Genomic DNA, 16579 nt, shown 5'->3' with positions numbered 1-16579 from the left:
GACTGCTGGGGCTTGTGAGAGAAAGGGAGAGGCAAGGATTCTCCAACAAGAGAAGTGGTCAAAATGATTTCAATGGAACAGATGCTGCTAAACTTACCAGGTGGTGATATAAAACTTTGATAGATTAAGTCTGCCACCTAAGTAGGCTATAGCTGGATTTGAACTCAGAATGCTAAGTGCCAGAGCAAATGTCATAAAAGATAGGTCCTTTATTTACTGACCCCTGGGAGGAGGAAAGGCAATCTTGAAATCAAAGCCTAGTTGAATTAGTGAATTGATAAAATGAAATTCTCTCCTTTAAAAGTTGAATCTAAATCTAACTAAGTTTACTGAGAACATATTGACAAAAAATTTACCTGAATGAATGAAGGAGCCTCTACATGGCAACAAAATCTGCTAGTAACAGCAGCCAAATTATCTTCAAATCACATGCTACTGTCTTTAAAGAAAAATAAAAAAAGAGATATTAAAGAAAGTAGTGAATGAAACAGGGTTTGTTCATAGGTTTACTCAACCAGGGTTGATCCTGGGGTAAACAACAAGAACATAATTTTAGGCACTCTTTACTAACTGCCTCCAAATGAACTTATATGCTTGGTTTTATACTGGACAAGCTTCTGCAGAAGAAATTGTGTTAGCTGTGAAGTAAGGAAGTGAAACAAAGGATGGGCAACAGTCTACAGTTCATCTGCTGAGAATTGTCCCAAGACACTCACAATGGTAAGCACATGGCAAAGACATTGCAAAGGGTTCATTTATCAACCTGATAATGCAAAGAAGAGCTTGACATAATCTGATGTGTTCTTATTAGATACTAGCAGTATCGCCCAGCTTTGCTCAGGTTTGTTTCAACCCTTTAGAATTGAAATTTTTGAAAAGTAAACATTTTGCATTATGTAGCTTGTTTTCCTCTTGAAGTGAACATTTTTCAGGTTGAAATACACCAAAAATTGGTGACACAGCAGTCAAAAAATCGTAAAAAATAGGGATTTTCATAGAAAAAAAAGCACCTTTTTGATGTAAATAATTTTTGGTTTTAACATGGTCTGATTTGAATTTTATCTTCTACAGAATGAAAAGCAAGCTTTCTTCTGTTATACTCTCAATTTTGGTCAACTTGCACTGCAGGGTCTCGGAAGAGATAGTGTTAGTTGAAGGCTACCAAACCTGCCACACACACAGACAACTTCAGCTTTATATATATAGAGATTAGCTCCTTTTAGTTTGTTATTCTTTCATTTGGTTCAGTTATTGGATTGTGGCCATACTGGGTCCCATGTTCAAGAGTTTTAGTCAATCGAATTGTTCAGTGGGTCCCATCTTCATGGGTTTTAGTGGGTCCTGCTGTTATGAATTTTAGTCTATCAAAATCTTAAGTGCTACATTTTCTCATACATACTTTTTTTCATTTTTACTGAAATCATTTGAGAAATTATGGACAAAAATAACCTAAAGAAGCATGCACTGAAATAAGTACTGGTGATGATGTGATTGACAAAAAAATAATCCTTCAAAGAACCTGGTGTGACAGTGGTTCAATAACTGAGACTAGTGAAATGTTGAAAGAATATTTCCCACTTGCTTAGAAAACAGAGAAACTAGAAATTTTATTTGCTAAAACACCTGCTCTTTTATAATCTGTAACTTCTAAAGAAAGCAGTAAATAACAAGTGTTATATATTTTCCTTTGATCCATGAGTGCTAATCATAAACTTCATGCCTTTAACACTATATTTCATTTATAATATAATGATTTCTGTAAAATTTACATTACAAAATGAAAATACAAATTGTATTCTCTAGAAAACAACTTGTTCTTTGTTGTTTGCACAACAAAAAGATAGAAAGAATGAATGAAAATTGTTGCAGTTAAAATTATGATTTTAGAAAGTGAATAAAAGAAAATAAGTTAAATTTCCATGTTACACAATTGAAAAGCTATATATTTACTGAAATAAAAATAGTGATATCAGGCTAGAATTATATGTATGAAAAATCCTACATGTTTTTGTTGAATAAAGAGATTCCAAGAATCAACGTTTAGCATTACATCTTTATGAGACATTCCTAATAAAACGTCTTACATTTACGAAATTCCATATTGGAACGGAAGCCATTAATTATTCATTTCTGCAGCATTATTGTTGCTATTCTTGTTTACTTCCTGGTCAGCAGACCTATAATCAAAAACGTTTCATCACTGACTAGCCTGCTTCTTCAGACAGTTCTTCTCAGATTACACTATGACATATGTATATATGATCTTTTATTTCTTTTAAAGAGTTTTTTTAGCAGGCCTAATGACCATATACAGCTGTGATTCTCAATCATTTCTCCCAATTATGCCCCACTTGGCATAATGTATTTCAACACTTAGCTTTGCTTTCCATATAAAAATAATACACACAAACACATACATATATACATACATAGACATACAAATATATACATACACACACACACATATAAATATATATATATATACATACATATACACAGGGTGCAGTGAATGAACTGTTGTCTAAATTATGCAAAAATGAAAATAACACTGACATCTCATTTTAACATATGTTTATGAAAATTACATAAAAGTATCTTGAAATACTAAAGAGTAAATTTATTCAATAAAATCGCCATTGGCTTCAACTATGGCTTCCAGACAGCTTTGGAATCTCCTACTACTCTTCTGGATAGTCTCCTTATTTACATTGGTGAATGCAGCCATAATCCTTGCCTTCAGTTCATCTTTGGTGTTACAAGGAGTTTTGCTGGTCTCTTGCGCAACTGCACCCCACACATAGATATCAATGAGGTTGCAGTCTGGGGAGTCAGGTGGCCATATATTAGGGGTCATGTGGTTGCAGATATTGTCTGACAGCCATGACTTGGTTCTCTTGCTTGTGTGGAATGGTGCAAAGTCCTGTTGCCAGACATAGGGTTTTCCAGCAGTCACCCTCTTGACCCAGGGTAACACTACCTCTCCAGGCACTTGATGTAGGCCTCTGTGTTGAGTCTGAAGCCATGTGGGAAGATGAATGGAGGTATAACGTTGCCATCACTAGTGATCACTCCAAATAGCATGATGTTGACTAGATCTTTCATTTTTATTACTCTCAGTACATGTTTTGGGGACACGGCAAGCTAACAGTTATTTTGTGTGTTCACCATCTGATCCTAGCAGAAATTTTTCTCATCTGAGAAAAACCAAACCATGTTTGATTGGGGGGAATACTTGAGTTAGTTCAAAAGCTTCATAGTGCAGTCTTTCCTCTTGTCCTTGATGGCTTGGGATAAAAATTGGCCCTTTCTCATCTTGTACAAGGAATACCAAATGTCTTCATGCACTACCTGCCTGATAAGAAACCCATGTCCCTGGAAGTGGACCTGATTGACTTGGAGGGATTGTTGCCAATCATGGCCTAGATCTCACCAACAAATCCAAGAATTCTTTTCTTCTCAGAATGAGTTTTTTCTAAGCTGTCATGCCTTCTTAATCACCATTTGTCTCATCCAACTCTTTCTGAAATCCGTTGCACTGTCCTCAGATTGACTCCCAAACACTGCGAATTGTTCGTATTGGAGCTTCCAGTGTGAATACCAAGCAGCACAGCATGTCGTTTCCAAATATCTGGCAGAGTGAATTGCATCATGGTGCTGTTTTTCTCACAGACACTGCCCAACTGACCCTACAATACTGTATATTCAACAAAATCAAAAACAAGCAATGCACATGTGCAAAATTAAAAGTATAAAATGGCAACAATTTACCCATTGCAGCCTGTATGTATATATATATATATATATATATATATATATATACATATATAATATTATTATTATATATTATTATTATTAGTAGCAGTAGTAGTAGTAGTAGTAGTAGTAGTAGTAATATTAGTAATATTTTATAGAATTGAGGTAACTCCTCCAGCAGGTATACAGAAGAAAGAAAAAAAAAGTAGATTGACAAGTTTATTTCTTGAATCTGTGCAAGGCACACTAGATACTGAAGTATTGCTCACTTGATAACAATGGCACTCTTCTTTTTTTTGCTATTATTACTATTATTATTATTATTATTACACTATAATCATCATAATTTTAATGTCCACATTTCCATGCTTGCTTGGGTCTGATGGAATTCATTGTTCACATGACCTTCCTGTTATCTACCTTCTATTTTCATGCAAGGTAATATTTCCCCATGTCCAGACAAGCTTTTCATGGAAATCTGGACACAAACACCATCACTCGTATGATTGTGATGTTTGTTAAGAACCACGTTATTTCCAGACAAGGAGGCACACCCATGCACACAAATATACATGTGTGTGTGTGCGTGTGCATGTGTCTGTGATGAGCTTCTTTCAGCCTCTGTTCACCAAATTTACTCAAAAAAGCTTTGGTGAACCTGGGGCTATAGTAAAAGACTCTTGCATAAGGTATCACACAGTAAGACAGTACCTGAAACTGCAAGGCAGGAAAGCCAAGGAAAGGTACCCAGTATACTCTGTAAAAGTGGTTGGCTTTAAGAAGAGCATATATAACTCATTTCAGCATGAAAAAAAAATGAATATTAAAAGGTGGCGAGTTGGCAGAATCGTTAGCACTCTGGGCAAAATGCGTAGCCGTATTTTGTCTGCTGTTATGCTCTGAGTTCAAATTCTGCCGAGGTCGACTTCGCCTTTCATCATTTCGGGATCGATAAATTAAGTACCAGTTACACACTGGAGTCGATGTAATCGACTTAATCCGTTTGTCTGTCTTTGTTTGTCCCCTCTGTGTTTAGCCCCTTGTGGATAGTAAAGATATAGGTATTTCGTCAGCCGTTACATTCTGAGTTCAAATTCCGCCGAGGTTGACTTTGCCTTTCATCCTTTCGGGGTCGATAAATTAAGTACCAGTTACGCACTGGGGGTTGATGTAATCGACTTAATCCGTTTGTCTGTCCTTGTTTGTCTCCTCTATATTTATCCCCTCGTGAGTAATAGAGCAACAGATTGTGATGGTGGTGGTAATGATGATGTATTTTGTCTAATAGCGTTTTTGAAATTTCTTACTGGTTTTGTTTTTTTTTGCAGGTTGCAGCCCGACCAGGGTCACGTCACTTTAGATGTCTTTTTCGGATCACTTTTGTACCTGTTGATGCATACCGTTTACTGAAAGAGGATCCACCAGCATTTGACTACTACTTCACTCAGGTATTGTACCTTTGCTCAGGTTCTTTCCGTTCTTTACTCTTTTACTCATTGCCGAACCGCTAAGTTACAGGGATGTAAACACACCAGCATCGGTTGTCAAGCAATGTTGGGGGGGGGTGTACAAACATAGACTCACACACACACATACATATATATATATATATATATATATATATATATATATATATATATATATACATATATATATATATACGATGGGCTTCTTTCAGTTTCCGTCTACCAAATCCACTCACAAGGCTTTGGTCAGCCTGAGGCTATATTAGAAGATACTTGCCCAAGTTGCCATGCAGTGAGACTGAACCCAGAACGATGTGGTTGGTATGCAAGCTACTTACCACACAGCCACTCCTATGCCTATTTCATTTTACTTTTTGAAAATTAATTTCTTTTTTTACTACATGATTCTGAAAATATTTAGATATTTCGCTTTAATTTAGGTTTACAAAATTATTTTGGAGAATTCTTTAAATTTACTGCAAAGAATCTTGTAACAAACGTTCTCTTTGTTCCATATTTTTCTACCAAATATTTCATGTCTGTTGTCAAGCAGTTTTTTACCAACAGTTTTAAACGATTTCACTTCCCCCTTTTTTTTATATATCAAATGCAATACAAACGAACCATATACATGTGTGTTTGTGTGTGTGTGTATGTGTGTGTGTGACTAATTGCTTACTTTATTTCAAAGTTTGTGAAACATGGGATATGACTATAGAGAATATGTGAATGCTTGAAAGAAATGAAGGCAGCCTGCTCTGCTGGATGGGTAATGTCAGTATGTATATATATATTATAGAGTGTAAATGATTTAAGAGAAAAATTTAGATTAAGAGGCATCAGTTGTAGTGTGCCAGAGAGAAGACTGCACTGGTATGGCCATGGTATGGTCATATGGGTGAGGACAACTGCATAAAGAAGTGCTGATCTCTAATCGTGGAGAGAACCTGTGGAAGGGGTAGATGCAAGAAGATGGTGGTGATGGAGGGAGCAAACCTGAAGCCATGTGCAAGCAAACTTCTTACAGTGCAGTGAATATATATATATACATATATATATATATATGTGTGTATTTTTCTTTTGTTAACAATTAACATGGGAAAAAAATAGATAAATAGTTACCAGGGTAGCAAAAGATCACACAAGTAAAGAAGTTGTAACTCCTTGTTTTTAAAGGTAGAAACTTCGGGTTTATGTGGAATTTTTTGTATAAATAAACAAATGGAGTTTAACGCAAGTATAATTCAAAGTGTTGGAAGTAAAAATATTTGAATTATACCTGCATTAAATTCCATTTATATATATATACACACACATATATGTGTGTGTGTGTACCTAATATATAAATTTATAAATGTATTAGTAAATATCTGCCTTTACAAATAGGAGTGAAATACTTAATACATAAAGTAGAATATTTTTTTATATTGAATCCCAAGTTTCAAAATGTATGCCTAAACAGCCAGAAATGGGCAAGAAGCTTCAAATTTTCACTATATACATACATACATACATACATACATACATACATATATATATATATATATATATACCACCATTATCATTTAATATCCATTCTCTATGCTGGCGAGGGTTGAATGCTTTGACAGGAACTAGCTGGCTGGAGAGCTGCCTGGATCCAGTTGTTTATTATGGCATAGATTCTATGGCTGGATGCCCTTCCTAACACCAGCCACTTTACAGAGTGTACTGGGCATTCTTGTGCATATATAAATACTAGTATTGATGTATATGTGGAGGCACAATGGCCCAGTAGTTAGGGCAGCAGACTTGCGGTTGGAGGATCGCGGTTTCGATTCCCAGATCAGGCATTGTGTGTGTTTATTGAGCAAAAACACTTAAAAGCTACATGAGGCTCCGGCAGGGGGTGGTGGCGACCCCTGTTGTACTCTTTCACCACAACTTTCTCTCCTGTTTCTTGAGTAATGCTGCGATGGATTGGCATCCTGTCCAGCTGGGGGGGGGGGGACACCTATGCCACAGAAACCGAGAAACCAGGCCCATGAACCTGGCTAGGCTTGAAAAGGGCGATGTTTATCGTTATTGATGTATATAGACTGATGAATTAGATAAATGTGTATGTGTGTGTGTGTGTGTTTATTTGCAGCCTCCCTAAAAAGAAAATAACTGTTGAAGCTAGTGACAAATGTTGTGTCTAAGCTGTTTTTTCAACAAAGTATTTGAAGGATAGGAGCATGTGTATGCATGTGTGTATGTGCACTTATATGCATATGTACATGAAAGTATATGTGTGTAATAAAATATATGTGTGTATATGTGTGTAATAAAATAGAAGTGAATGAACAAAAAAGCCAACTGACTTTTCCAATAATCTTAGAAATTTTGTTTTTTTTCATTTGCTTTAGTATTCAAATTGCAAATAACTTGAGCAAGAAGCCTGAAGTCCCTCATGGAAGTTTCGGCTGTAACTTCTAATTATTTCATGCTTATTGCAAAAAAAAAAAAAAAAAAAGCCAAATGTAACAACAATAACAAATGGGATTGCTAAAATTATATGAGTTACGAGGCATTTTTATTTTTCAATTAATTCTTCTTGCAATTACTCTTCAGGAGGAAGTTATGCAAACATGAGAATTAATTTCTTTAGTCTCCTTAAAGTAATTTAGGTGTATGTGTATATATATATATATGTTCATTAATATATATATATATATATATATATATATATATATTCATTACTATACATGTATATATTTTCATTTATGTATATATGTATTCATTAATATATATATATATATATATACATAGTATTTTGCTTTCTCTTGTCTGTCAGATTAAGTACCACTTGTCTTGCAAAAAATGGAAAAATAAAAAGAAAATAGATCTTATGAGTCCTTGCTCAAGTGCTGAAGTTTGTTTGACTTAAACTCTTGCAGTTAAGCCCATTGTACATTGAATAATTTCTTTAATATTTTGTCTGTAAAAATCTTGATTCCTTCCTCTCTGTGACTGCTTAAAGTTCCAATACTAAGGAGTATGTAAACACCAGCGATACTTTAGAATATTTTTTTCATTTTTTTAAGAAATATTATTCTAATAAAAGTTTTTCTTATTTCAATCAAAATCTTTCTTTTTCTTTCATTGCAATGTTAGAAAGTAAATCGAATAAAATCTTTTAAGATTTTTGAGAATGTTTATATAGTTGCATAGTGTATCACTCTCTGATATAATTAACTAATTTGCTTTTTTTTACAAAATAGGATTTTAGCTCAACCATAAACATCTAGTTTTCGATTTGTTACCAATTTTAATTTATTTCTGCACAAGTTATTTTGTTTCCTGCCTTATCTATTTTTACATGTCACTATTATTAACAATGCTAGGTTCTTGTAGTTGTTGAGTAAATCAGCACTACAGTCAATTCATTAAAAATAAAAAAACCCAGCAAAACTGAATATGACTTGAAATCTTTGTATACATTGGTACAAGGGTAGCTGTGCTACCCTTGCACCAATGCACTTAAAGAAGTTTTCTTTCCAACTATGCAATTTGGGCTTGATCCTTGTGTATTACACTATGTACAAGTGTCTTCTCCCATAGTTTTGGATTGATCAATACTGCATGAAATTTTATGCATAGAAAATGTGCAGAAATAGGCATAGGAGTGACTGTGTGGTAAGTAGCTTGCTAATGAACCACATGGTTCCAGGTTCAGTCCTACTGCATGGCACCTTGGGCAAGTGTCTTCTACTATAGCTTCTGGCCAATCAAAGCCTTGTGAGTGGATTTGGTAGACAGAAACTGAAAGAAGCTCGTTGTATATATATATATATATATATATATATATATATATATATATATATATATATATCTTATAAGCAAGGGCTAAAGAAGATTATTCTAAAGCCAATATACTGATATTCCACATTTAATCCGCTTGCTACAGAAAATTGAACTGAAATTCGGGCAACTAACCATTGGAACGTTTAAATTTCGTTATCTCAATATTGAATCAATTTCGGAATTAACCACATAAGGATTCGTTCCTCATCAGTTGAGCTTACGAGAGAATATAATTAAGGTACTCACATGCGTTTATGGAAACAGCCGAAGCGAATAACACAAGTACATTTTAGTAACTCAATTATATCTAAAAATAATATATATATGTGTGTGTGTATGTGTGTGTGTGTGTTTGTGTGTTTGTGTTTTACCCCAACACCCCTTGACAACCGATGCTGGTGTGTTTACATCCTCGTAACTTAGCGGTTCAGCAAAAGAGACCGATAGAATAAGTACTAGGCTTACAAAGAATAAGTCCTGGGATGCTTGACTAAAGGCTGTGCTCCAGCATGGCGACAGTCAAATGACTGAAACAAGTAAAAAGAGTAGAAATGTTAGAATACTGTTATTATTTCAAAGTGCTTTCACAAGTAATAACTGAGCATTTATTTGTGATGTGATGCTATTCTAAGTTGAGTCAAATTTATTGTAAAGAACAAATTGACTCACTCTGTAAAGTGGTTGGCATTAGGAAGGGTACCCAGCCATAAAAGCCAAGCCAAAACAAATTATGTATCTTTGTGTAGCCCCTGGCCTTGCCAGTTCCTGTCAGGTCATCCAACTCATGCCAGCATGGAAAGTGGATGTTAAATGTTGATGACAATGACGATGATGTTGATGATATACGAAATTTGAAGGAGTGGAACAGGTAAACCTATTTACCTGTTTGGCCCCCCTCTATGTTTAGCCCCTTGTGGGCATTAAAGAAATATGATGCATAACAGGCACCCATCCTGGTGGCACATAAGAGGCACACTTGTCAGTGATATGTAAAAGACACTCAGTACACTCTATGGAGTAGTTGGCATTAGGAAGAGCATCCAACCACAGAAACCAGGCTAAAACAGATAACTGGAGCCTGGTGTGACTCTTTGGCTTACAAACTCCAGTCAAACTGCCTAACCCATGCCAGCATGGGAACCAGATGCTAAATGATGACGATGGTGATGATATTGAAAAATATACAAAAATATATATATATATATAATAAATATTAGGGAATAAATCCAAACTTACAGGGAAAAATCAGATTTAGGATTGAATCCAATTTTATAGTAAAATATTATATTATATTAAATTAGAGACAAAACCACTATTAGGCAAATCATACAATGAAAAACTTAAGCCAATACGTAAGATTATTTAATTTATATTATTTAAATATATAACAAAATTATTAAAAAATATAATTAATATTAATTAATATTAATTATATTTTTTAATAATTTTGTTATATATTTAAATAATATAAATTAAATAATCTTACGTATTGGCTTAAGTTTTTCATTGTATGATTTGCCTAATAGTGGTTTTGTCTCTAATTTAATATAATATATATATATATATATATACAAAAGGCATTTTGACAGGTGAAAGAACAACAAAAATGGTGTATTAGTTTGAGGTTCTGGAAAAATGGAAGACATCTTTGGCTTTTTGAGCTTATGTTCTTCGAAGGAAAGGAATGAAGAGAAAAAACAGATAGAGGTGGGAAAATGGAGAGAAAATCATGTTTGTGTTAACAGGACTACATGATGAATTCAAGATGAGTCCTGTGGGACAACTACAGGCAGAAACAAAGGAGTGGCCAGGGATGTTGGGGTTGTGGATTTTAGGAAGAAAATAAATGGTAATATGTTTGTGAGAGTCTTGTAAATACTGGTGTAAATTCTTTGCAAGTGTTTACATCACTAAGGGGTCATAAAACTGGAAAATAGTTTTATTCAGCCATTCAATAGATAAACTCAGCCAATGATATTACTATGCTAAGTACTCTAGTCATTATGATGGCTCTGTCACACATGGCTAGAAATCAGTGGCTGAAACTATTCAAAGACTGAAAAAAATAAAACAATTCCGGAAAAATATTTGGGGCTGCAAACAGAATGTGTAATGCTGTTAGGTTATGTCTCTTTATCTTCTGAGTTCAGAATCTGCAAGGTAAACGTCCCCTTTCATTCTTTCAGGATTGATAAAATAAAATAACAGTCATTTACTGAGGTGCATTTTTTTATCAAAAATACCCATAATAAAATCGTTTTGATTTCTTCTTATGTTAGAAATTACTTTTTTTTTTTTTATCATGTATCAGATTGAGGATCAGTCATAGCTGAGTGGTTAAGAAGTTTACCTTGTAGCCATGGGATTTTGGATTTAGTCTTACAATATAGCATCATTGGCAATTTTCTTCCATTATAGCCTGACTAATGCTTTGGAAGTGAAATCGGTTAGTGGAAAATCTGCAGAAGTTCATCACACACATACACACGTATATATGATCATCATCATTTAATGTCTGTTTTCCATGCTGGCATGGAAGTAGAAAGAGAGAGAGAGAGAGAGAAAGAGAGAGAGGTTTGGTGTTGCAAGGAGGAAAATATAGCTCAAAACAAGAGTATATATGTTTTAAATCAATAATCAGTAGAAGTTATAGAGTGACCCAAGGGCCAATACATGAAGCTCTTGGTCCTTGAGTGACTCTAGCTTTTGCTGATTAATAATAAACATGTGTACATATGTATGTATGTATGTATATATATATTTCATTTTTTGATTTGGTTTGCAAGATCCTTTATATGAGTTCGTGTGTTGAAGCATATTCTGTTGTGTCTGGGGAAAGTCATTTTCTTTTTGTGCCTTATAATGTAACACACTCACTGGTTAAATTTCCACTTATTTCTTATTTTTATCATCCTAAAATTTTCGTTGCATCTTGCAAACTTTCCGTCAACCAAATCCACTCACAAGGCTTTGGTCGGCCCAAGGCTATAGTAGAAGACACTTGCCCAAGGTGCTGCACAGTGGGACTGAACCTGGAACCATGTGGTTGGTAAGCAAGCTACTTACCACACAGCCACTCCTATGTCAATTTTCACAAATATAGCTTTTATCAAGTCTGTGATAAACAGCATTTGCACAAGGTGTTACATAGTAAGATCAAAGCTGAGAACCAAGTAGTTGCAAAATAAAATTCTTAACTACACAGCCATGCTACCAGCCATAAAGATACAGGATGTCTAACTAAGAGGTATTGGCCATATGCGGAATAGTAATATTTCTTCCATTATATAATTTTTATTGATCTCAAAAAATATTTGCTGATAGATTATCATGCTGGAGCCAATTTCATTCCCCCCAGAGTTTTAGTCTTGTATTCAGAAGTGATAAGATAACTGATGTATCATAGCTGAACAGATAATATCTCCATAAGAACTTTTCATCTCTTTGAAAGTATCGGTGAAAGTATCAGGTGGATTATTTCAGACAGAAAGCAAAAATCTGTAACAGATAAGCCAACCTTTAGTGAAAAATAATAACTGAAGCAAATATTAAATTAAGACAATGAAATAAATGCTACAGCTTAAAATAATCAGCAAAATACAAACTTCTTTTTTTTTCATATTTTATGATTTATGTAATTTATATGTTTTATATCAGAATTAATGAAAAATAGCATCTTAATTTACTGATTTCTAATAGGCTAGTCACTGGTTTACTGCATTTCTAACTGTAAGATCTGAAAGGACTTTCTTCTAAGAGTATCAGTTTTTCAGCTGGTTCCATCAATTACTGATATACATTAGTGTAAGATATACACATATACACAGATGTGGCTGTGAGGTTAGAAGCTTGATTCTCAACCACATGTTTCAGGGTGTAGTCCCAACGTGTGACACCCTGGGCAAGTGTCTTCTACTATATCCTTACAAGGATTTGGCAGAAGACTTGTGAGTGGATTTGGTAAATGGAAACAGAAAGAAGCCTGTTGTGTGTATATATATTATATATGCATACCTTTCCTTCTTGTGATACAAACCCTACTTGTGAAGACCTGTAGAGGCAAGTGAAAATCAAAATCGAAATCGATCAACATCAATGGAAATTGTAGCTGTGATACTAGTGCCGGTGGCACATAAGAGAACCATCCGAACGTGGTTGTTGCCAGCGCCATCCCAACTGGCCTCCGTGCTGGTGGCACGTAAAAAGCACTATCCGATCGTGGCCGTTTTCCAGCCTCGTCTGGCAGCTGTGCAGGTGGCACGTAAAAAGCACCATCTGATCCTGGCCGTTTGCCAGCTTCGTCTGGCACCTGTGCAGGTGGCACGTAAAAAGCACCCACTACACTCACGGAGTGGTTGGTGTTAGGAAGGGCATCCAGCTGTAGAAACACTGCCAGATCAGACTGGGCATGGCACAGCCTACTGGCTCCCCAGAGCCCAGTTGAACCGTCCAACCCGGATGTTAAACAATGATGATGATGATGATGAGATGATATATATGAGTGTGTGTGCATGCATGTGTGTGTGCATGTGCATATGTAAATATGTATGTATATATATCTATGTGTGACTGTCTTTGTGTCTGTGTTTCTTCCCCCCATCACCACTTGACAGCCAGTGCTGGTGTGCATGTTTGTACTGAGTATGCATTTGTGTGTATGCATGTGTATATGTGGGTGTGGTTTTTGGATGTGTGTGCGTGGTATATTTGTTGTAGCGAAGTGTGCGTGTGTACATGTGCATGCGTGTGTGTGTATATGTTATTTTTCTGTGTGGTGTGTGCATATGTTTGGGTGTATTATTGTGAGTTGTTTTATTTGTATTGTTTGTGCAGTGTGTGTGTATACCTGTGGGTGTGTTTGTGTGAGTGTGTCTGTGTGTGTTGTATTTGTCAGAGTGGTGTGTGTTATTGTGTATGTGCTTGTATGTGTGTAGGTGGGTTGTGCTTTATTTGCATGTTTGTGTGTGTATCTGCGTATGTGTGGGTGTATTTGAGTGAGTGTATCTTGTAATTGTCAGAGTGGTATGTGTAAGTGTGTGCATGCACATATTAATGTATGTGTGTATGTATGTGAGTGTTGGTTGTGATTGCCAGAATCATATTGCATTGTGTGTGTTTTTTTCTTGGAATGTGTGTGGGTTTGTGCTTGAGCATGGGGATATTGTGTTTATGCATGTGTCTATGTATGTGTGTGTGTTTGTGTGGAAGGTTTGCATTGCATCTGTGTGTGCTTGTTGTGCATGGTAGGGGTACTGTGTGGTATCCCTCAATTGTTGGTGATGGACTGTCATCCTATCTCTGAGGGTAAGACTAGTCTGCCCTATGTAGTTTTTGTGGCACCCTTCACACCTAATGGCATAAAGTAAATTTTTTGATGCACAGGTGAAGTTATTTTTAAAGACAAAAGTGTGATATGATTTGAATTTATATATTGTCCCTTCAATGAGGTGGATGCAGGTCCCGAAGTTAGAGTGACCACAATTTTTGACGGTGGGTGGTGGGCTTGTGATATATATATATACATATGCCCAATTGAGATCCTATATAACCCCACAGCCATACCTTCATCCATAAAAAGAATTCTGGAAACACTCGATAAGTGCAAGCACAATTAATGATAGATTACACTGTGTAACAATTTTTTTGTCTTTGATCAGAAAGTGTTATTTCCTATTTGCTTCTATCTAAAAATTGAAGGAAATGATTACTATTCCCTTCAAGCTTTACTTTTGTGACCTGGACATCAATATTTAGAGACAAATCTATCTTGCATTATAATTTCAGAGAGATTCAGCACTGAGTTACTGAAGCAAAAATATCGTTATAGCCTATATTCAGCTCAACACCACAGATTTGCTTGTCAGTTGCTTGGCCTTAACCATTTGAGCATATCCCTTAATTGCTGACAATATGTGCATCTCTGGTCCTGAGCGGGAGTAGTGGGGGAGCATCATAGCCATGTGTTGAGAAGGATTCTTTGGGGTTTAAATAAATGTAACAAAAGCAAAGTTTGAAGGAAATATTAGCCATTTTTCATACTTTCTAGGAGTAAGCAAATATGAAATAACAATTGTTACCCAGGGGTAAACATTGTGTTACACAGTGTTATATATGTCTAAAAATGTGGATGCAGGCTTAGCTATATGAGTAAGGAGTTCTCTTCACCAACTCATGAAAGTCATGAACTCATAAGAGACCAATAGAATAAGTGCCAGACTTTAAAAAAAAATTAAGTGCTGAGGTCGATTTGTTTCAATAAGCCTTCTAGGTAGTGCCCCAGCATGGTCACAGTCTAATAGCTGAAACATGTAAAAGATAAGAGATAAACTATCCTTATAATGTATCAGAAAACATGGAAACCCTTTGTTTTATTGTTTAGTCAAGAAGAAAGACAGTAGACATGGCTCTCTTTAAAAAGTGTCTCTGAGACTAGTAGAAGGATGGTATATCTATACTGAAGACTTGATACAGATGTTTGTAAGAGAGTGAACTCTGCTAAAAGCACCCAATGTACAGAGATGGTGATGTTAAACTGGGTGATGGATTAAACAGACATGGTGAGATTTGAACTCAGATCCACAGTGGGTCAAAAATAAATACTGCTTGGCATCCAGCCCGACAGTGTAATAATCCTGCCTGCTCACTCCCCTAAACTAGTACTTTATTTATCAACCTCAAAAAGATGAAAGGAAAAGTTGATGTCAGTTGGATTTGAACTCAAAATGCAAGAAGTTGGCATAAATACTAAAAGACATTTATCTGATATTTTGACGGCTTTGTCAATTCACCAGAGCCAATTTGGTGCATGGCTGTTCCATCAGCCCACAAAAATCAGATTTGAATTCATGGTTCTATGTATATGTATATAAGTTTTACTATAAATATTCACTGAAGGAAAAATGTACTTTAAGATAATACCACATATTTAAGTTCTTTTAGACTCTTTGATCTGTGAATCTTTGATATAGGACATAGTTTAGAAAAAAAAAGACATTTATATTTTGTTAGTACTTAAGTGAACCAGTGTTTTAAATTCATACATATAAAGAGTATTGTAACAATAAAGAAAATACAAGAAATATATTTACAATTGTAGGAGCAAATAATAACATCAAAACTTTAAATATTTATCTGAAGGGCTTGTTACAAATAATTCTTTTTACTCTAAACTTATGCCAAATACACAACAAAGAGAAACTTCTCTCCATAAACATAACATATTTCTTTTGAAATAAAGGATATATTCTTTCTTTTATATAATATATATATATATATCATCATCATCATCGTTTAACGTCCGTTCTCCATGCTAGCATGGGTTGGACGGTTCGACTGGGGATCTGGGAAGCCAGAAGGCTGCACCAGGCTCCAGTCTTATCTGGCAGTGTTTCTACAGCTGGATGCCCTTCCTAGATAGATAGATAGATATAGATAGATAGATAGATATACATTTGTATGTGTGAGTTTGTATGTGTGTATACTATATGTGCAATTGTGTACACATAGCTGCGCATATAAATTTGTGTATTGTACTT

At 35.2% G+C, this 16579-nt stretch overlaps 1 protein-coding gene across 3 annotated transcripts in view; it reads left to right on the top strand.

The window, feature by feature from the left end:
* Nucleotides 1-16579, top strand: part of LOC115209653 — a 909254-nt gene that overhangs the window by 736198 nt on the left and 156477 nt on the right. For all 3 annotated transcript variants that reach the window (XM_036500965.1, XM_029778119.2, XM_029778118.2), the window contains exon 9: nucleotides 5082-5201. In XM_036500965.1, coding sequence (XP_036356858.1) covers nucleotides 5082-5201 — 120 coding nt within the window. The remainder of the gene's footprint in view (nucleotides 1-5081; nucleotides 5202-16579) is intronic.

This window comes from Octopus sinensis, linkage group LG3 (assembly GCF_006345805.1).
Source record: "Octopus sinensis linkage group LG3, ASM634580v1, whole genome shotgun sequence".
In the NCBI taxonomy this organism is placed as follows: Eukaryota; Metazoa; Mollusca; class Cephalopoda; order Octopoda; family Octopodidae; genus Octopus; species Octopus sinensis.
This window is presented reverse-complemented; position numbering and strand designations above follow the sequence as displayed.